Source organism: Rhinichthys klamathensis, unplaced genomic scaffold (assembly GCF_029890125.1).
Source record: "Rhinichthys klamathensis goyatoka isolate OS25496 unplaced genomic scaffold, OSU_Roscu_1.1 h1tg000103l_1, whole genome shotgun sequence".
In the NCBI taxonomy this organism is placed as follows: domain Eukaryota; kingdom Metazoa; phylum Chordata; class Actinopteri; order Cypriniformes; family Leuciscidae; genus Rhinichthys; species Rhinichthys klamathensis.
Window position 1 is genome coordinate 3,901,056 of NW_026606642.1, and position 23,329 is coordinate 3,924,384.

At 37.2% G+C, this 23,329-nt stretch overlaps 1 protein-coding gene and 1 long non-coding RNA gene across 2 annotated transcripts in view; both read left to right on the plus strand.

Annotated features, from left to right (window-relative positions):
* The window catches only part of LOC130087015 (SLAM family member 9-like), a 122,836-nt gene that overhangs the window by 32,194 nt on the left and 67,313 nt on the right, over window positions 1–23,329 (plus strand). Inside the window, exon 2 of the mRNA XM_056253217.1 lies at window positions 3,441–3,707. Within this exon, the coding sequence (XP_056109192.1) occupies window positions 3,441–3,707 (267 nt within the window). The remainder of the gene's footprint in view (window positions 1–3,440; window positions 3,708–23,329) is intronic.
* LOC130086970 (uncharacterized) lies at window positions 6,308–7,909 on the plus strand. Its single transcript, XR_008807305.1, has 3 exons — window positions 6,308–6,417; window positions 6,529–6,590; window positions 7,823–7,909. It is a non-coding gene; the product is annotated as an uncharacterized LOC130086970 (long non-coding RNA).

Sequence of the window (23,329 nt, forward strand, 5' to 3'; positions counted from 1 at the left end):
ACATAGGCTACTAAAAATGAATTGGTGACAAAATAATATATTCTTAACAAAATAATACATTGAACAAGCAGCAAAAAATCTTATTTTCAGTGCATTATTTAGTGTGTTCTATCCAGACTGGACTATTTTAATGCTCTCTTGGCAGGTCTTCCAGCATGACTGTCAAACCTCTGCAACTGATCCAGAATGCAGCAGCTAGAGTGATCTTTAATGAGCCGAAGAGAGGACATGTCACACTCTCCTCACAAAATTGCACTGTTTGCCTACAAAACAACCACTATATCTGCACCTCTACCTAAACATCAGACCTACAGTACGTGCAGTGCCATCCGGAAGCTTGCGTTATCAAGTGAACAGCGTCTTGTGGTGCCATCATCCCAAAGAGGCACAAAATCACATTCACAGACCTTTGACTGTTCCCTGCCTAACTCATCGGAGCTGCTGAGTCTTTAGCCATTTTAAAGAAACTGCTGAAGATGCATCTTTTCGGCAACACTTTTATCTTATTATTTATTTAAAAAATGCATTTGATGCACTGATTCAGTATTTTATTTTAGTGTAAAACAGCTTTATCTAGACAGGAAGTCAGACTGTGAGAGTCACAACAGCAGGACAGGAAGAAGCCCTTCACCTACAAACTAAAACAACACACAAAACAACAAAAAATGGCCACATTCAAGATGTTTGTCCATCCTGGAGATCAAACCACGTTTCTATAGAAATCAGACCACAGGTTTCAGTTTGACTCAGATGTTGCACTGCTAGAGGCACACCTCAATAATACTGACAATGTGAGATGGCAGACAGTTTTAACTTTCCTTTCTTTTTTCTCCATAAAAACAACAATTGATATATGGATCAATTAATTGAATGATAAAACCATTTAGAAGATTTTTTACCCATGTAATTCAAGGAGATTCATACAACAGTCTTTTATTTATTTAATACATAACATCATACAACCTTACCAATGTTAAATTATTTATTTTTTAAAATCCATTATTAAAACAGTAAAAGTGTCAATATGAGCCAAAATATTATTTTGAAGTAACTATAGTATATATGATGTGTTCAGATTGTGTGAACTATAGGAGGGTTAAACTCTCGTGGGAGGATTCACACAGAGTGTTTTCAGTGAACTGTCTGTCTTAGCTCAGAGTTTTCACTGAACAACTAAGAAAATGTTCTACGTGTTTGTTTTGTTCTGTTTGTGCTGGTGGAGACTGACAGGTAAGTTATAAAAGCATCTTTATGGCTTAATATTTCAGAACAGTGTAACAAACTACTCTTTATTATTGTAGTTACAAACTACTAAATTTCCCTCTGATAGATCAAATCAAATTGAGATATTATTGTGTGATCTGCTTTGCAGTCAGGTCTCTGTTTGACAAATCATTTTTAAAATTGTGAATTACAGCCCTGGAAAAGTCATGGAAGAGTATTAAAATGTTAAAAGTCAGGGAAAGCGCCTCAGGCTCAGAGGGTCAGGAAGTGAGCTGCTTCTCAAATGTCAGGCGGGTTTTTTTGTGGTTTTAAAAGTCATTTTAATGACTGTTTCTGGACATGCACATACAAATAGTCATCTCTAAAAACGATTTTTTTAATTATGCAGTATTCATGAACAACAACAAAGACAAAATTATTTTGAAATTGCCAATTATGGGAGACCATGGGAGACCTTCTGAGAAAACCAGGTTGCTGCTGGAAGAGGTGTTAGTGTGGCCAGCAGGGGGCGCTCACCCTGTGGTCTGTGTGGGTCCTAACGCCCCAGTGTAGTGACGGGGACACTATACTGTCAAAGAGCACCGTCCTTCGGATGAGACGTTAAACCGAGGTCCTGACTCTCTGTGGTCATTAAAAATCCCAGGATGTCTTTCGAAAGAGTAGGGGTGTAACCCCGGCATCCTGGCCAAATTTGCCCAGTGGCCTCTGTCCATCATGGCCTCCTAATCATCCCCATGTATACTGATTGGCTTCATCACTCTGTCTCCTCTCCACCAGTAAGCTGGTGTGTGGTGGGCGTTCTGGCGCACTATGGCTGCCGTCGCATCATCCAGGTGGATGCTGCACATTGGTGGTGGTTGAGGAGATTCCCCCCTTCCTTGTGAAGCGCTTTGAGTGCCTAGAAAAGCGCTATATAAATGTAATGAATTATTATTATTATTAATTACCGTATAATTTCAAACTAAAACTGACTTTTTTAAACTAAACTGGTTTACGGACTTGTAAACCAACAGAAGTCTAATCTGTTCCTCTTTATGTTCTCCAGGTGTGTTTGCTGCCGAAACAAATGAAATACAGTCAGTGTCAGTGATGGAGGGAGAGTCTGTTACTCTAAACACTGATGTTACTGAAATACATGAAGACGAAGATATACTGTGGAAATATGGAGCTGAAAAGTCTCTTATAGCTAAAATCAGCAAAGAGAACCAAATCTCATCCACATATGATGATGTTCCTGATGGGAGATTCAGAGACAGACTGAAGCTGGACAATCAAACTGGATCTCTGACCATCACAAACACCACAACTGAACATACTGGAGTTTATAAACTAGAGATAAGGGGAGGGAAACTGAGATCAAAAACATTCAATGTTTCTGTCTATGGTGAGTAGAGATAATTTGTCTCGTCCTTCACGTTTACAAGTTTTAAACTCAATCCGTAGCATTTATGGCATCATGTTTATTACCATAAAAAGTCATTTAGACTCATCCCTCATTTGGAGGTTACGGCGAGGCACTTATAATGGACGTGAATGAGGCCAATATTTGAAGGATTTAAAAGAAAACTTCAGAAGCACTTCAGCATTTTTACAGTCATTTTATGGTTTGTGCCATTCTTGTCATGGCAAACAAGTTGTAAAAATTGGATTTAAATTTAAACAGAAAAGGTTAGGTGATTTGTCACACAAAAATCATGTTAACATGCTTATTGGTCACATCTTGAGGCTAAACGTAACATTTACAGATTGGCCCCATTCTATGGAAACTTGTTTAAAAAAAAGAAGAAAAAATAAGGTAATTTTCACCTTTTATCTCAGAATTCTGACTTTTTTTTATATCAGAATCATAATTCTGTGGGGAAACAATATTCCTCAGAATTTGGCTTTTTAACTCACAAAAAGTCAGAATTGCGAAGAAAAAGTCAGACCTGCGAGATAAAAATTCAGATTTATCTTTTACATTTTTTTTTTCCATGGCAGAAACAAGCTTCCACACCATTCAGCGCTTCACTGTAACAGATTTGTGCTTTTCTGGTGGACAAATGGAAATTAATTTTTGTGGCAATTAGCATCATGTCAAAAATGCATCAGATTGAGATATACCGAAATGTTTCATTATTTTTTGAGAAACACTCACTGACCGTCAACACACTACAATTAAAATAAGCTTGATGTTTAAATTTATCCATATTTCTGTTTATTCTCTTGTTTTACAGCTCCTCTGCCCACTCCTAACATTACCAGAGATAGTTCATCCTCATCATCATCATGTTCATTGGTGTGTTCATCAGTGTTGAGTGTGTGTGATGCGACTCTCTCCTGGTACGCAGGAATGAGTGTATTGTCCAGCATCAGTGTGTGTGATCTCAGCATCAGTCTCTCTCTACCTCTGGAGGTGGAATATCAGGATAAAAACCCCTACAGCTGTGTGCTGAACAATCCCATCAGCAACCAGACCACACATCTGGACATCAACACACTCTGTCACACGCGTGCAGGTATGTTGGTGTTGATATTTACATAAGCTGATCTATCAAGTTACATTGCTGATGATTTGATGCATGCGTGCAATTTGATCTTTGGCCAAATCAACCAAAATGCATGAACTTTGTAGTATAGGACAGATAAAACAAGCCCTTCTAAGATCAGACACACGGAACGGCGCGACAATTGCCGCATCTGGGGTAGAAACGGTGTAATACTGAATGCCCAGTTGCAAAGTTTGCCGTTCCGAATGAAAAATCTGACTAGAGACCTATTTCCTTAACTTCTTGCATTGGTAAAAGACTCCATATGTCAACCCGTGAAGTATTTTTTAGTGATGCACTGGAAGTTAAAAGACCTAGAAAGAGACAGAATAAAATGGAAATGGATTCACATGCTGGAGGCACATGCTTTGTCTTTAGTCTTTAGAGACAAAGTCAGTAGAAATGATGATACGCTTTGTAAAGTTTCCAACACAACCACCACCACACATATTGGGAGGTTACTGTGGTATTATGGTCAAAAAACCTAGAATTTGACCTAGTCAGCCAACTAAATGGAAACACTGTTAAAAAAAAAAAAAAAAATTTTTAAATTGTACTCAAAACTCTGACTCTGAAAAAACTCTAAATATCTGTAAATTAGCTCAGGTGTTATTTTAAGTATTATGACATTAATGACAAATTACAGTAAATCACATTTTTTATACAGAAAAAGTTCTGTATTTTGTTAAATGTAAGTTTTCTTAAATTACATATAAATGTATTTAACAGTAACTTATTTTTTTTTGATTAAATGATAAAACGGTCAAATAACTATCAGCCCCCCAAAAAACCCTGTAAAATTAAAGTAAAACATCCTAATTTAAATAAACCAAAAAACACTGTTATTTTACAGGTATTTCTGATTAAGCTGGGTTTTTTTAATGGTCAAATATCTGGCAGCAGCTGTGTTTGTCTGCAAAAAGTTTAAAATTTCCATAAAAGTTGTTTTGCACTTTATTTAAATTAGGATATTTTACATAAATTGTATGGTTTTTGTTTGGCAGCCGTAGCAAACAGTCTGTTCTTATTTCTATTTTTTATTTTATTTTACAGTGCATGGTCAAATGTGTAAAAGAGGTATATCAGTGTCTTTATTTCTTGAAAGTGTTTGTGAAACACTTTGTGATTTTGTCAGTATGTATTGTTCCCTGATAATATCCTGACTATGCAAATGTCCTATTAGTTGGTTGCACAGAAAAGCAAGCGGCTCAATTGGAAAGGATGCAGAAAAGAGCACAACAGATTAGTGGATGAACTAATACATCATCTATGATCTGGAAGCTCGGAGAGAGCTAACCGCCATCAAATTAATATATGAATGTCTCAGAAAGTTGATTCCTTTCACAATCTTTTCCACCAACGAGGGCTGAAAAAACTGATTGGCTTCTAATGCTCCGTTTCCACTATTAAAACGCATTTTGGTCGATCAGATCACAAGTAGATGGTATATGGTAAATGGACTGCATTTATATAACACTTTCACAGACCCAATGGTCACCAAAGCGCTTTACATATGGCCTCACATTCACCCATTCACACACTGACGGCGGTGTCAGCCATGCAAGGCACCATCCAGTTCGTCTGGAGCAGCTGGGGTCTCACTCTCACTCACTCTCACACACACACCTGGGGTTAGGTGTCTTGCTCATGGACACCTCAGCACTTGGTCAGGTGGAGCCGGGGATTGAACCACCAACCTTCCAGTTTGTAGACAACCTACATGAACCACTGAGCCACTGCCGCCCTAAAGGGAAGATGAGGAAGACATTCCAGTTTACACCTGGTGTTTTAATCCGTCTCTTTTGTCCACTTTCACTTTCAACTACTTCTGTCCTGATTTCTTCGAGGGGAGGGTCTATGAAATGGGAAATGTATGGGATTTTCAGATCTTTGAATTAATGGACAAAAAAAGCTCTTGCTACAGTAGGTGGTCTTTAGTGGCTTTTCGAACGCATTCAACCACGTGAGCGTTTACACTATGAAAGCAATCCGGTCGTTTTCGTCTACCTCTGGAAGTGGTCAAAAAGTTTTATACCCGTATTTAGCGCCGACTAGCTACTTGTGTCTCGATGGACCAAAACGCATATTAATACCAGGTGTAAACAGGGCCTTAGGAATCACAGCAAGGACAACACATAGTTCTAGAATTTCAAATTAGATTGTTCAATTTATAAAAAGATAGTTATTTTTTTTTTTTTTTTGGTTTTGTATTGTACTCCTGAGCATGTTGTATACATTTGTATTTTTATTTACATTTATTATTTTTTATATATGTATGTGTATATATCTATGATTATTATTTGGTATTGTACTCCTGACCATGTTTTGTATATTTGTATCCATCTGTTTTATACTTCTTTTAGTATTTGCATATGTGTTTGTTTTTATACTTTTATTTCTAGTCTTACTTTTTTAATGTACTTTCTGCAGTAATTCAATCATGGTACTTCTAAGAAGAAATGTAAATAAACTTTTAACTTTTAACATAGTGTTTGTTGTAGGTCAGACGGATAGATTCACTCACACTAATGGCTCATTATGTCTATTACAGATCAAGGCCTACCGTTACTGTACATAGTGTTGATCTCTGCTGGATCTGCTGGATCTCTGATGATTGTTGCTGTAGTCGTGATCTTCTGCATCTGTAAGAAATGTAGAAAAACAGGTCAGGAGACAAGCAATTCATCTGTATAAATATCTATCTTTTTTAAGACAGAAATTTTAATATAATTGTAAAACTGTCGTTTTAACATATCTGTGATTATTGTAAATGCAGTCGAGACCGAGGAGGAAGACAGAACTCATTCAGCATTGTGCAAACCAACAACACGACAAAAGGTAAGAAGTTGTCGCAGTCAGTTAGTGTGATTGAAGTTTGCAGCATCTGACGGCCAGTGAACAGACGTGTGTGGCCTTTAGACTCAACTGTCATTATTAACTTCTGCAGGGAGCAGATCAAAAGGAGAGTTTTTTTATGGTATTTACACTAAGCCTATGAAGCCCACTATTTGCACTTCTGTGTAAGATTTTCCATTTTGCAGATAAAAATAAATAAATAAATAAACTCTCAACAATAATATATTGTCTGTTAGTTCATCATGAATACCGTGTTAACTGGCAGATTAGGAATGCCTACTACGAACACATTCAAACATATTTAAAACATATGGCAGCGATCGACAAACATATGTGGCAAGCAGGGTGGGGCCAAGAGCCGTGGGAACGGAGCGAGTCTCACGGAGGAGCTCTGCTTAAACTAAAACAAAAACACAATATATAAAGTCCAGGCCTGATCATCTCTCCTCTTGCTTTGTCGTCACTCCTCTTATATTTCCAGAGCTCCTCTGTGGGACTCGAGACGCTCACTAGCACTCGTGCCACCAGCCTCGCTCCATTCCCTCGACTCTCGACTCCGCCCTGCTTGCCACAATATATAATCCATTAAAAAGCTTTTAGTTTTACAGTGCATGATCAACTAGATCACTAGATCACAGAACTAGATCACTTACTAATCAATGGAGTTGCATTTTTACACGTCTTTAGTTTACGGACAAAGCATTTCTATTTCAGTTTTTGCTCGTCATGTGATCTCTGGCCTAAAAATCTTTTGTTTAAAATCACATGTTGTAGGCTATGTAGTTTCTTATTTTTAAATACTAACCCATACAAACGCAGGTTTTATACATTAGAATTGAGAAAGTAGGACATAAAGTTGTTACTCATGTCACCTGTGCTGAAGTGTGTCCTCGAGCTGCAGCGTCTCTGCGGTTTATCATTATCTGAGCTGAGATGCAGCTTTAGCAGCCATTGGTTTAGTGAAGTGTCTTTGCTGTTGCTTTTGTGTGAAAGACAATCATTCTCAGAGCAGAAGCTGCATTAAAACCTTCTGAAGTTAAACTGTTTGATGATTTAACTGTTTAAAAAGTCATGATTTATGTCATTTCCTCTTGCTGCTCCATGTTAGCATCTGATCTGTAGTGGTAGTTTTTCAAAACAAAGTCATCAGTATTTGTAGATTAAGTTGTCAGTTGCATCATCAGTTTCCTGACTGAGTTTGTGTTTCCTTTCAGAAATCGAAGACGGAGTCTGTGTATGAAAATGTCCCCAAAAAACGATGATCAAACATCATATCTACTTGAACTTTTGTTAGAGCTCATTTGGGTTTTACCATTGTGTTCTGTTTAGTTCATGGACGTTTAGTTTGTTTTCACCAGTCACATGCATTGTCTCTGTTAGGCGCCACTCATCTGTTCCCATGGTCACGATAGTTAGCTAGTTTAGTCAATTACCTTGTTTGTGTTCGCTACTTAAGTTGTGCCTTTGCTCTCACTCATTGTCCGGTCACCGTTATGTGTAAGTGTGTGTTGCTCAACCTGTTTGCCTGTCTTCTAGATTGTAACTAAAACTTTGTATTTGTGTAGCGGTTCAGTAGACGCACCACAGGATCAGCCCCAAATAAAGAGAAACACCAGCAATGTCGTTTTGCTTTTGCGCGTTTACTGCAAGCATAAAATGGGACAGTATTACAATCATCTGTTCTGGATTGACAATCTCTCTTCAGAGTGCTTCCCGCAAACTCATGTTACAAGATGTATTTTCTTTACAGTATCTTAAATTGTTCCATGTAATAAAGTGCATAAAAAGGCATTTTTTTATGTAGAACTAATAAGATTTATAAATTCTGGAAAATCAATGAAACTAAATGAATACAACAATCATACCTGCAAGCAAAAAATGGGACAGTACAATCATCTGCTCTGGATTGACAATCTGAAAATACATCATTCAGTTAGTATATTGTCACATATTTTTTATATGCAGGCAACTTACAATATCAAAGTAACAATTCCGTTTCAGTTTCTTCTCCTTAACACACATGCTTAAAGTCTTGAACTACATTACCCAAAATGCACTGTCGATTACTGGCGCGCATTTCACTCTGTGCAGCACTGGAGTCATCAAAACGGAATTAAGTGAAACTCAGATTAACATTAACAAGCGTCCTCATACTGATACTTCAAGTTCAGATGGTATACCGTTCATAGAAACATGACAAAATCGCACGTTTACAGTTCATGTATAGCTATTAACCACGAATAACCATCTATTTAACAAATAACAGGGTCCCCAACAGTATTACCACCATATTTTGTTCTTATTTCATTGTAACTTCTATTTAATATGTTCTAAGACCTTGTTTGAGTTGTGCATTAACGGAGACACATACCTCTCTTCAGAGTGCTTCCCGCAAACTGAAGAGTCTGCAACACGCGAGGAATACGTCATTGATTGAAGAAGGGGGGTTTACACCAAATCGGTAACACAAAAGAACACAACACATCTTTCTAATCAAACAGTACAGGACAGTAGTGCAATTAAAATATTCTATAAGCACAAAGACTAAATGCTGGGTAAAACGATTACAATTTCCATACTGTGTCAATTTAATATTCCACCTCCCTCACTTTAATGAAATATGGATCATCCCTTGCTCGATCTCTCTCTGCACCTGATTGAGAAGCAACTCATCTATTTAACAAAGTTTGATGAATTGTACATTTTTCACACTAGAATGTTACATGACCCACCGTTACCTAAACAAAACACGACTCCGGTTCATTAAATAGAAAAATCATCAAGGTTTATTTTTGGCTTACACAAAGTATATCACACACACAAGGATGCTTTCATCACAAACTACCCGAACAGAAGGAGCCTCTAAACCACCCATAGACAAACCACCCAGCAAAATAAGAATCAAACACAATAAAAAAAAAACGGTAACACTTTACAATAAGGTTCCATTAGTTAACATTAGTTAATGCATTAGTTAACATGAACTAACCATGAACAACATGTCTGTTCAGCATTAGTTAATATTTGTTAACGTTAACTCACACATTTACTAATGCATCAATTCACGTTAACATCACAATTAGTTAACATTAGTTAATGCATTAATTAACATGAACTAACCATGAACAACATATCTGTTCAGCATTAGTTATTAATATTTGTTAACATTAACTCACACATATACTAATGAATCAATTCACATTAACAGCAGTTAGTTAATATTAGTGAATGCATTAGTTAACATGAACTAACCATGAACAATGCCTGTAAATAGCTTTACTGTTTTGTAAGGTTAACTTACTTTACATATTTACATTAGTTTACGTAGCAGTTGATAAGTATGAACATTTCTAACTCACCATGTTACCCTAAATGTAAAAATACTGTTGTGTACCTTATCAACACTCTTTTATATAAGGTATTGATTTGTTAAACATAATTCTACAGCGTACAAATATGTTGTTCATGTTTGTACGGACTTTACTATCATTACTTGTATTCAAAAAGTATTTATTAATGGAATTTATGAACCTTATTGTAAAGTGTACACTATTCAACATGAACTGATGTGTTACTAACATTAGTAGACTCTTTATTAACATGAATTACCATTAATAAATGGAATTTATGAACCTTATTGTAGAGTGTACACTATTTCAACATTAACTGATGTGTTACTAACATTTGTAGACTCTTTATTAACATGAATTAACATTATTAAAGCATTTATTAATGGAATGTATTAACGTTATTGTAAGGGTGATGTACTAAAATTTGTAGATTTGTTACAAAACAGTGATTATTGATTTTACTGAAGCTTAAATGAGTGAAAGTCACACATCACTTGTATTCTCAAAACCTTTACTACATTTCATAACAATGGTATCAATGAACAATGTATACATATTACAAATGAATAAAAATACAATTGGAAATTAATTTTTACAACTGTAGTGTTTTTTAAATTATTAAGTAAGCAAGAAAAATCATCTGCAGCAAAATTACAAAATATACAAAATAAGAAATATATAAATATGGAAATTTATATACCGTTTGTATCAATTAATGGGACTATGGAAGAGGTGTTTCAAAAGAGTAAAAATAAGGATGATCTGGGAGTGAGCCAGCATGGTCAAGTTAGGCTGGAGAAATAATGGGCTTCGGGAGTTATCAGGTTTGTGTTTTATTGATATTTTCGACGAATATCCTTCAACAGTCTTCCAAGAGGACCATTTTTGTGCCGATTTCCAAGCCAGTAAGTCCACTCTATCAGCTTAAGATGTTGTTTTAGTAGGTCCAGTCTGTCCTATTTCCTCTAAGACGCCATATTTTTCCTTTGTAAGTTAACCATGCTCTTTCCAGATTTTGTGTATGGCTGCCTGTTATTGGATCTACAAAAAACTGATTATGCTTCACAGGAAAATGGTTATAGCCAAGATTGGTTAGTACCCCTCTGTAAGCACGCCATTCATCACTAAGTATGGAACTTCCAGGATGCACATGTCGTACAATATGTGGGGTAAGGTGATTTCGGGACCTTCGATGAACGAGTTTTAGAATAGGCTTGCTATTTCTTGGTGCAACCCCCAGCATCCCAAAGACCCACTTTCTTCTACGCCAGGTCTTTGCGAACCTTCCACGTCCATACTGAAAAAACAAGTATACAACAATACAATATTTAAAAATACAAAGCTTTCATTTTATTTTAATTTATTTAATGCCTCATTTCCACTGAGCCGTACGGCACAGTACAGTTCAGTACGGTACTCAATTTTTGTCGTTTCGATTGTCAGAAGATGTGAATGATACCGTAATAACGTACCACTTTTTTGAGACCCTTTCGTTGGGGTACCTAGCAGTCCCGTACTAAAGGGTGGGGTTAGCAGAACATTGATTTGTTGACAGATAATCATCACTTGCGCCTGCTACAAGAGAAATGACAACACAAGAGGAGCCATTTTTAAATACAGTTGAAACACAATACCATTTCTTCTTATGACAAACAGAAGAACAGCCAAGAAGCAAGAACAAGATCTGTATGTCATACTGTATGTCATATAATAAACTGTTTGTCCTCCATTGTTATTTTCTGTGTTGTTTTCTACTTTACAATAATTATTTTGTTCATTTCTTTCAGGCATACACCGTGCCAATCAAGTGAGAGTCGGCCTACTTTTGGCAGTGGAAATGCAAGCCAGATCAGGGTGTACCATGATGAATCATACTGTACTGTACCGCTCGGTGGAAACAAGGCATATATCATTCAAAACAATGCAATCCTTCTATACATTCTAACACTTATCAGCCTATCAATCTAACACTATTTGAACTTAACACTCAACACTCTTTGTTTTTTGTTTAGCAAAATTGCATTGCAAATTTTGGCAACATAAAGTACATAATGTAAAACACAAATTCACAAACATAACTAAGGTTATTAATCTAAAATAAATGGCTTACATTTTATGGGAATATTTAAATTACCTTTCGCTTGTGACGGAAGTTGCTCTCATCAATCATAACAAACTCCCTGGGATGTCCTATCATTTGGCCCTTCCTTCTGGCATACAACTTCATGGATTCTTTACAAATTGCTCAAAGTTTTTTGGCCATGCTGCTGAGTGTACGTGAGCTTCCAGGAATGCCATCTTCAATCATGTCGATTTGTCTCAACTGAAGGCCTTGAGCAAACCTTTGTTAACAAAAGTGAAAATAATTTAGTGTTCATATTTCTGTTCAACTGCTTTCAACATTATGCTAAAGCTTGAATTATTATGTTTTAAACATACCGATATATGAACTTCATCCAGGAGAATAAATTACACTTTGACTTGGCAAAAAGTGATCCATACCTCACTGACTTGAATCTTCCCTTATGTCTGTTTCGTGTACAGGACCTTTAAACATTGTATAAAAGATTCTAGTGAGTAAGACCCTGTGTCATATTTGTTTAAATTTTCCAAAACCATAGCAGACATTTAACATTGTCCAGCTATGTCTGGACAAAAACATTATGAATTATTAAAAAGATAATTTAAGCAAGCAAGCTCTGGTCATACAATTATATATATATTAATAATAATAATAATAATAATAATACTTACCAAACATAGTTGTCTGCTTTGTTGGTTTTATGAGTCAGGTTCATTGTATGTTTGCATAAATTGCACTTAATTTTTGCTTTAAGCTATTTTTTTTCAAATTGCTCAAAGTTTTTTGGCCATGCTGCTGAGTGTACGTGAGCTTCCAGGAATGCCATCTTCAATCATGTCGATTTGTCTCAACTGAAGGCCTTGAGCAAACCTTTGTTAACAAAAGTGAAAATAATTTAGTGTTCATATTTCTGTTCAACTGCTTTCAACATTATGCTAAAGCTTGAATTATTATGTTTTAAACATACCGATATATGAACTTCATCCAGGAGAATAAATTACACTTTGACTTGGCAAAAAGTGATCCATACCTCACTGACTTGAATCTTCCCTTATGTCTGTTTCGTGTACAGGACCTTTAAACATTGTATAAAAGATTCTAGTGAGTAAGACCCTGTGTCATATTTGTTTAAATTTTCCAGCTATGTCTGGACAATTTAATGTTAAATGTTAAAATTTTTTAACATTGTCCAGCTATGTCTGGACAAAAACATTATGAATTATTAAAAAGATAATTTAAGCAAGCAAGCTCTGGTCATACAATTATATATATATTAATAATAATAATAATAATAATAATACTTACCAAACATAGTTGTCTGCTTTGTTGGTTTTATGAGTCAGGTTCATTGTATGTTTGCATAAATTGCACTTAATTTTTGCTTTAAGCTATTTTTTTTTTTCTGGAGCCATTTAATCAACTTCAATTTCTTCCTCTTTGTTTGACGTCCTTCAATCATTGACAGCAATATTCGATTTAATGACGGAGCTATGTCACCTTATAAATACATAAACAATTATTTAAAAGAGTATATTTAAAATAATAATAATTAATACGTCAATATTTAGTATTCATGCAACAGATGGTTCAGACATACTCAACACACAAAACAAATACATTGACTGAAAACAATGTAAATATTATCATGATTAACTATAGTAAGGTTTTATGCATTTTTGTAGTTCATGAATAAAGATAGAAAATATATATTATAATTATAATAGGCTACATAGACTTATTTATTCAATAAAATACTTATAGAATAAATATATCAGAAGAACAATTATAGTGTGCTATACATTTCAAGTTAGTGCTGAAGAAAGAAACATGCATTTATGAAACATTTATAATTACAATTCTTAGTTTTACATAATTAAATATGCATTTATGAAACATTTATAATTACAATTCTTAGTTTTACATAATTAACCCTCTGGGGTCCCTCGGCCCAAATGGACCCGAAGCATTTAAATATTTTTTATTTAAAAATCATAGCTTTATCGGAATGGTCCGAAATTGGGTGACTTTGTTGGTACTTGGTATATGAACACCCAAAAAAATTGGGGACAGGATTTGAATAGTCTAAGTGGTTGTAAAAAAAATAGTCACACTCAGGACCTTCGGGTCCAAATGGACCCGCATAGGAAATGAATGGGAAATTGGCAAAAATGTGAAAATACAGAGTTTTTTTGTGTGTACAATCTACAAATCAGCCACGATCCAGAAAAAAAGCACACAGCAGTGAAGGGGTGAATCTATAAAACATCAAGAGTGCAAAACAGACACATCCACACACACACACACACACAAACACACTTTTATACACATACACACTAATAAATTCAGATTACATATGGGTTTTGAATTTTTAAAATGCTCAGTTTGTCCACCAGATGGCATCCATCTCATTTCAAAAATTGCTTTCATGAGGCCTAGGCTTGACTCTAAAATGAAATACAGCTTTAAAAAATAATAATAAAAAAATAAAACATTTTCTATTATATTCAATGGGGAAAAAAATGGGTCATAATTATTGCATTAATATTAATTATAAATCAGTTTTATATTTGAAATTATCTCAAAACACCAAAAAAGAAAAGAAAAAATATTATAAAAAACAAGTAAAAAAAAAAAAAAGATGATTTTCTTTTTATAAATATTAATCCCACCCTTCCGGCCCATTTGGACCCGAAGGTCCTGAGTGTGACTCTGAAATGAAGGACCCCAGAGGGTTAAATATAATCTGTAGTCAAATCTTATGATGTGTCACTGGATTGTTCGTAATGTTCGCCGTTGCATCTGTTAATTTGCGTGGGAGCAGAGCGGGCTTTTCATCAGGAAGTAGCGTTCCGGAAGTAAAAAATCACGAGATATTTTTAGCAATACAATTTTAAATCGAAACAAGACAAACGTATTATTCATTTTCAAATAGTTAAACGCTAATCAGTTTAGAAGCCACCAGTCATTGTTATTTCAGCTTCGTTAAAAAAGAAGCTTAATTTCTGCAGTTAATTTAAAGAAAAACTACACTACCCACAACCCTTCAGCACTTTGCGCCAAAAAATAAAAAAATAATAAACAAATAGAGCGGCCAGCGGTTTTCCAGTGGAGACTGATAAACAGGTGTTGAAGGCCAAAGCAAGTTTGATGATGGAGAGTGGACTGACGGATGACAATTTAAACAATCAGACCAGAGGGAGACAGAAGAAAAAACTGTCTCGGGATGAACGCACAGAAAAATCCGGTAAATTATGCACGTTTATCAACTAACTTTAGATAGGCTACTAATTAATTTTTACAAATGAAACCATCAAGAAAATGGTTGATCCTGGCTTGAATAGTAGAAATAACCGACAAAACAAAACGATTTTTAACTATTTTAACTAAGTAATGTGTTCAGGATGATTTTGTTGTTAAATAGCCTGTTAATTTTTTTTTTTTTTTTTTTTTGGTAAACCCACTGAAGCAGCGCCCACTGTGTCTATAGCTTTGGCTAAAGCCAAGGCAGAGACTGACACCTGGAAGGTGAAATGTCAGTATCTGCAGGAGAAAATAGAAGATTTAACAAAAGATCGAGATTTCCTTAGACAACAGCTGTCAGAAGGTAAAGTTTTTGTGAGAGTTTTGTGTTGTTTTAGTTTTAAAATGTCTCATTAAATACAATAAAATGTGGTAGGCCTAATTCTGGTAAACACACGTTTTTATACTGAATTAAGACAGACGTAACAGGCAGTGGTGATGTTGATATGGACTTTTTTTTGTCATTTGGAGTGAAGTTAACATGTAACCTATATAGTCACAAATGCAGGCATACAGAATATGACTTTTAACTGTTCTTTTCCCGCCCCCAATTAAAGCCATCAAAATGGACAACAACATTCCTGACAACATTAAAGATAAGCCTGCAGACATCCCCAAAATAATGAAAATCTCTAAAGAGGATTCAGAAAGTGACTCCACTGATTCTGACTTTTCTGAGTCTTCTGACTCAGAGTCATCTAGCTCAGACTCTTCAAGGGAGAAGAAGAAAAGAAAGAAGAAGGGAAAGAAAGCAAAGAAAAGAGTGAAAAAACAGAAAAAAAGCAAATTAGTAAACTCTGTCAAAGGGGTAGGTTGTGCAAATTGAAATAATTTAATATTTTATTTATAAAGTAAAACTTGGTAGGCTATCTGTGTTGTGTAGTTTACCATTAAACACATAATTTTTTCTTCTTAAAATGTGATCACTAGAAAGCTAACAATTGCCGAATTTTTTCTTTTCTTATTTTTCTTTTTTTTTACTATCTCAGTTACTGATCCATGGCAGGTGGTAAAGCGGTACAAATCAGTCCTGGAGATTTTCAAAAGAGGAAGCAACATGGCAGAAGCTTTCCGAAAGTATGGTGTGGACCGGAACACAGTTGTGCAGAGTGCAGCTATTGCTGAACTGGCGATTGCAGCACCAGAGAAATATGCAGAAATCCATGATTGTAATGATAGAAACTCGGAAGCAAGATGCAAGTAAAAACTCAGTATTTATTATAAAGCAATGATGAAGCAAGAAAGAGTCCAGTGGTAACAGGCTAGCGGCGCAGGGACTCTAATGGTCAGATGAATCCGGTGAGTGAGGTGACGGAGAGTGCTGAACAAACAAGACGAATCCAGATAACGGCCACAGGAACACGAACAGGAACAACGAAGTCACGGGACTGGAACGCAGAGGGATCAACACAACCGGACATCACAAAACAATCTGACAATGGAGATGAGAAGTTGGTGAGATATATAGGCCTACACAGGAATGGATAGACTGCAGTTGGTGATGAGGTAATGAGTGATTGCTGAACGAGCGCTGATGAGCGGCCACGCCCCTCTGATCAGCGCACACACATACGAGACAAGAAGAAGACATAGGATTTACCAACCGTGACAATGACAAACAGGAAAAGGGAGAGAAATTATCAAACATAACCCAGAAATGTCAAGACGCAATCATGGCCGATGAGAACATTGTAAACCTAATACAAACAATGAAAACGAATGGGAAGTTGCTTCCAATAAGAAAATAGTTAATAATAAAAAAAAAAAGAACCATATATGTGTTCCCCATGTTTAATTCCAGTAATATGTTTTGCCTTGTTTAGGGCTGAATTGATAGTGCAGCACTTTTTTTTTTTTTTTGTCCTTAAAAATTTTGTTTTGTATGTTCTGTGATGGCAAAGATTGCCAATGTTGACCAGTTCTATAATGTAATAAAAATGCATTTTCTCAGCATTCTGAAAATGTTAGTGATGAATGGCTTTCACAGATTTAAGGTCTGGTAAATTCAATATTGACTGTTTACGTACCTACAAATATTACTAACACATCAGTTAATTCTGAAAAGTGTACATGATAAGGTTAAAAAAAAATCCATTAACAAATGCTTTATTAATGGTACGTCATGTTAATAAAGTGTCTACAAATGTTTGTAACACATCAGTTAATGTTGAAATAGTGTACACTTAAGGTTAATAAATTCCATTTATTAATGGTAATTCATGTTAAAAAAGAGTCTACAAATGTTAGTAACATCAGTTAATGTTGAAATGGTGTACACTTTACAATAAGGTTAATACATTCCATTAATAAATACTTAATTAATGGTTGTTCATGTTAATAAAGAGTCTACAAATGTTAGTAACACATCAGTTAATGTTGAAATAGTGTACACTTTACAATAAGGTTCATAAATTCCATTTATTAATGGCAATTCATGTTAATAAAGAGTCTACTAATGTTAGTAGCACATCAGTTCATGTTGAATAGTGTACACTTTACAATAAGGTTCATAAATTCCATTAATAAATACTTTTTTGAATGCAAGTAATGATAGTAAAGTCCGTACAAACATGAACAACATATTTGTACGCTGTAGAATTGTTTAACAAATCAATACCTTATATAAAAGAGTGTTGATAAGGTACACAACAGTATTTTTACAATTAGGGTAACATGGTGAGTTAGAAATGTTCATACTTATCAACTGTTGACATAAGTATGTTGACAGGCATTAAGCTGGTTCAGATCGTACTTATCGGACCGTTACCATTTTGTCTGTTTAAATGGGGAAAAATCGAAGATAACGTCAGTAGACTATGGAGTGCCGCAAGGATCGGTGTTAGGCCCTCTGCTATTCTCAATATATATGCTGCCACTTGGTAATATTATAAGAAAACATGGAATTAATTTCCACTGCTATGCTGATGACACTCAATTATATATTTCATCACGACCAGATGAATACACTAACTTATCTAAATTGACAGAATGTCTTAAAGATATAAAATGCTGGATGACGTGTAATTTCCTGCTACTAAATCCAGATAAAACTGAGGTATTACTTATTGGTCCAAAAAAACTACCCACAAAATCTCTTACAATACAACTTTAATTTAGAAGGATGTCCTGTTACCTTATCGACTACAGTAAAAGACCTGGGTGTTATACTAGACCGCAACTTGTCTTTCGAAAATCATATTTCGTATGTTACAAGAACAGCCTTTTTCCACCTTAGAAACATTGCTAAATTACGCAACATGCTATCTGTTTCTGATGCAGAAAAGTTAGTTCATGCATTAATGACCTCGCGACTAGATTACTGTAATGCTTTATTAGCTGGTTGTCCTGCATCTTCAATAAACAAGCTACAGTTAGTCCAAAATGCAGCCGCTAGAGTTCTTACTAGGTCAAGAAAATATGATCATATAACACCGATTCTATCATCTCTGCACTGGTTACCTATTAAGTTCCGTATCAATTACAAAGTATTACTACTGACCTATAAAGCCCTAAATGGTTTAGCTCCTGTGTATTTAATGGACCTTCTATCGCCCTACAATCCATCGCGTTCTTTAAGATCACTAAATTCGAGGCTTCTGGTCATTCCTAGGATATCTAAGTCCACTAAAGGAGGGAGGGCGTTCTCACATTTAGCTCCTAAACTCTGGAATAGCCTTCCTGATACTGTTCGTGTGTCATGTATTTGTCTCTTGTTTTGTGTGCAAACACATGGCCGGTTGTTTTGGGCTATGTGTTGGCATTGTCTTGTGTTTTACCTGGTTTCCTTGTTAATGTTGTATCAGTGTCACCTGTGATTGTGATCATGTGTCCTTACCACGCCCCTTGTTCCCTCGTTAGTATTGATGTTCATCAGTGTCACCTGTACCTTTTGTGATGTGTTCTATGTAAGCTCCCGGTGTTTGTTCCTCAGTGCTGGTTCGTCTTGTTAACAGTCGGTTCTGTGAGTATTGTGCTCTGTCTGTGAAAGTTCCAGTTCCTATTTGTGGTCAAGTCTAGTTATTGTCTGAGTTACTGTTTGTTTGCCCCATCGTGGGTCTTTGTTTTCCGTTTGTAATAAACTGTGTTTTGTAAAATTACTGTCTGCGCTTGGGTTCTATTTAGCGTAACGTGACATCGTGGCTCAGACTCGCTCTCCCAGTTCAAAACTAGATTAAAGACGCATCTCTTCAGCCAAGCATTCACATAATGCTTACCTTTTATACCACTGTTGAATCAGATCGACTGCATTAATATTATGAACAGCAGCTACGCTAATTATTTCCCATCTGCTTTTCTGCTGTTATCTCGGGACGCTAGTCCCGAGGTAAATAGCGTTCGTCAGCTCCAGTTTGTATCCAGCCTCTCACGGAGACTTCAGATGCTCCAACACCTGCGATGAGACGACTCGACGCCTGTAAAGAGACGCCTCGACGCCTGTGAAGAGACGACTCAACGCCGGCGATATGTTATGCCCTAAATTAATACATGTTGATTAACTAACTATATTCTTCTATGTACATTTCTGAAATGCACTTTCTGTAAAGCTGCTTTGAAACAATATGTATTGTGAAAAGCGCTATACAAATAAATTTGAATTGAATTGAATTGAATTGAACTGCTACGTAAACTAATGTAAATATGTAAAGTAAGTTAACCTTACAAAACAGAAAAGCTATTTACAGGCATTGTTCATGGTTAGTTCATGTTAACTAATGCATTCACTAATATTAACTAACTGCTGTTAATGTGAATTGATTCATTAGTATATGTGTGAGTTAATGTTAACAAATATTAATAACTAATGCTGAACAGATATGTTGTTCATTGTTAGTTCATGTTAATTAATGCATTAACTAATGTTAACTAATTGTGATGTTAACGTGAATTGATGCATTAGTAAATGTGTGAGTTAACGTTAACAAATAATAACTAATGCTGAACAGACATGTTGTTCATGGTTAGTTCATGTTAATTAATGCATTAACTAATGTTAACTAATTGTGATGTTAACGTGAATTGATGCATTAGTAAATGTGTGAGTTAACGTTAACAAATATTAACTAATGCTGAACAGACATGTTGTTCATGGTTAGTTCATGTTAACTAATGCATTAACTAATGTTAACTAATGGAACCTTATTGTAAAGTGTTACCAAAAAAACATAAGGTAAATTCATCAAACAAACCCTTGTGAATCACTCAGTTAATCCAAAATAAATTACAAGCAAAAGTAGCTCCTCTGTTCAAACACTAAGCCAGTAGCATCCTCGTGCTGCAGTAATAAATAGTGGGGGAACAAACAATATACAAACAAACAAAAGGAAAAGAAAACTAGTCCGCCCCAAAGGCCTTTCCCATTTCTTTTGGGCCCGATTTGTCATGTTAGGCAGAAACACAGGAAGCAATCGCGAGTATAATACAATATTTATTAGGAGCACAAAACACACAAGTCCAGGGTGCAGTAAGCCAGGTGGAGATAGGTGACGCAGGGACTTCGATGGTCAATACCGGTGACGTGCAGACAAACGGTGAGACGATCCAAAACCACACGGAAGACGACGAACAGGAAACACCAGGCAGGAACACGAACCAGAAGACAGGGGAACATCAAACAACGATCTGACAAAGGTGAGAGAACAGCGGTGAGTTTATGAAGCGTGGTGAGATGAACTGCAGCTGGTGATTGTAATGATGAACAGCTGGAGTGGATCAGGTAATGACATACAGACACGCCCCTTGCACACGTGCACTCATACAACAACATAAACACAAGACTAGAAGGAACCAGCGAATACATCTACCGTGACAGTACCCCTCCTCCTAAGAACGCCTCCTGGCGTTCTCAGACTCCCTTACCTGCCGATTGTAATCATCGATAAGGGAGTGATCCAGGATGTCCCTAGCAGGAACCCAACTTCTCTCCTCCGGACCGTAACCTTCCCAGTCCACCAAGTACTGAAATCCGCGTCCCCTCCGCCTAGAGTCCAGAATACGGTTGACCGAATATGTGGTCTCCCCATCTACGAGCCGCGGTGGGGGAGGAACCGGGACAGGCGGATTAATGTGAGAATGAAAAACGGGCTTGATTTTAGATACATGGAACACGGAATGAACCCTCCTGTACGCAGGAGGTAGTTTGAGGCGGACTGCCACCGGACTAATAATCTTGGTGACAGGAAACGGGCCAATAAATTTGGGAGCAAGTTTATTAGAAACGGTGCGAAGAGGAATGTTCTTAGTTGAAAGCCACACTTTTTGACCAACGACGTATACGGGAGGCTTTGACCGGTGGCGATCGGCCTTGGCCTTGGTGCGCGCCCCCACCTGGAGTAGAGTCTCCCGGGCTCTAGTCCAGGTGCGGTGACACCTCTGGACAAAGGCGTGAGCGGAGGGAACCGCAACCTCGGATTCCAGACTGGGAAAAATTGGTGGCTGGTAACCTACACTACACTCAAACGGAGATAGGCCCGTCGCTGACACTGGCAACGTGTTGTGTGCGTACTCCACCATAGACAGTTGTTGACTCCAAGACGAAGGATTTCTGGAAACCAAACATCGCAACATTCTCTCCAAATCTTGGTTGGCTCTCTCTGTTTGACCATTGCTCTGGGGATGAAACCCAGATGACAGACTAACCGTCGCCCCCAGTAATCTACAAAATTCTCGCCAAAATTTGGACACAAACTGGGGTCCCCGGTCGGAGACCACGTCTATCGGGAGGCCATGTAACCGAAAGACATGATCTACGACCGTAGCCGCTGTCTCCTTAGCTGAAGGTAATTTGGGTAAGGGAATGAAATGTGCTGCCTTCGAGAATCGGTCCACCACAGTTAAAACTACTGTGTTACCCTGGGAGGGTGGGAGGGCGGTAATAAAATCTAGAGCGATATGGGACCAGGGTCTCGAAGGCACCGGCAGCGGTTGAAGTAGCCCATCTGGAGGTCGATTGGAAGACTTACCAGTGGCACAAACAGAGCAAGCCAAAACAAAATCGCGAATGTCACGAGCCATAAGTGGCCACCAGAATCGTTGCTTGACTAGAAATCCAGTGCGATTAATTCCTGGATGACAAGCTACGTTGGAGCTGTGACCCCACTGGATAACGTCAGACCGTAAGCCCTCCGGCACAAATAATCGGTTCGGTGGACACCCGGGCGGAGGCGTTACCCCTTCCAAGGCCTCTTTGACCTTCGCTTCGACCTCCCATGTGAGTGTTGAAACAAATACGGTTTCGGGTAAAATACACTCGGGAGTGGACGGGCGACCGGAAAAATCAAATATACGAGAAAGTGAGTCGGGTTTGATGTTCTTAGAACCCGGACGATATTGGAGAGAAAAATCAAAACGACCGAAAAAAAGTGCCCACCGAGCCTGCCTGGAGTTCAATCTTTTAGCAGTTCTGATATATTCGAGGTTCTTATGATCAGTCCAGACGATAAAAGGTACCCCCGACCCTTCTAACCAGTGACGCCACTCCTCCAACGCCAACTTGACTGCCAACAACTCTCTATTACCAATGTCGTAATTACGTTCGGCTGGAGATAAACGATGGGACAAAAACGCGCAAGGATGCATCTTGTCGTCTACAGGTGAACGCTGAGATAACACCGCCCCTACTCCCACCTCTGATGCGTCGACCTCCACCACGAACTGACGTGATGAATCAGGGGTAATAAGAATGGGGGCTGAAACAAAGCGGCCTTTGAGTTTCTTGAACACAGTCTCGGCTGTGTCGGACCACCTGAACGCAGTTCTGGGGGAGGTCAAGGCAGTCAGAGGCGCGACCAGCTGGCTGAAGTTGCGAATGAATCGCCGGTAGAAATTGGCAAACCCCAGAAACCTCTGCAGGGCCTTGCGGGAATCTGGACTTGGCCAATCCACCACAGCCTTAATCTTCTCAGGGTCCATCCGCATCCCCTCAGACGACACGATGTATCCTAAAAAAGGAACAGACTGTGCATGAAAATCGCATTTCTCCGCCTTGACAA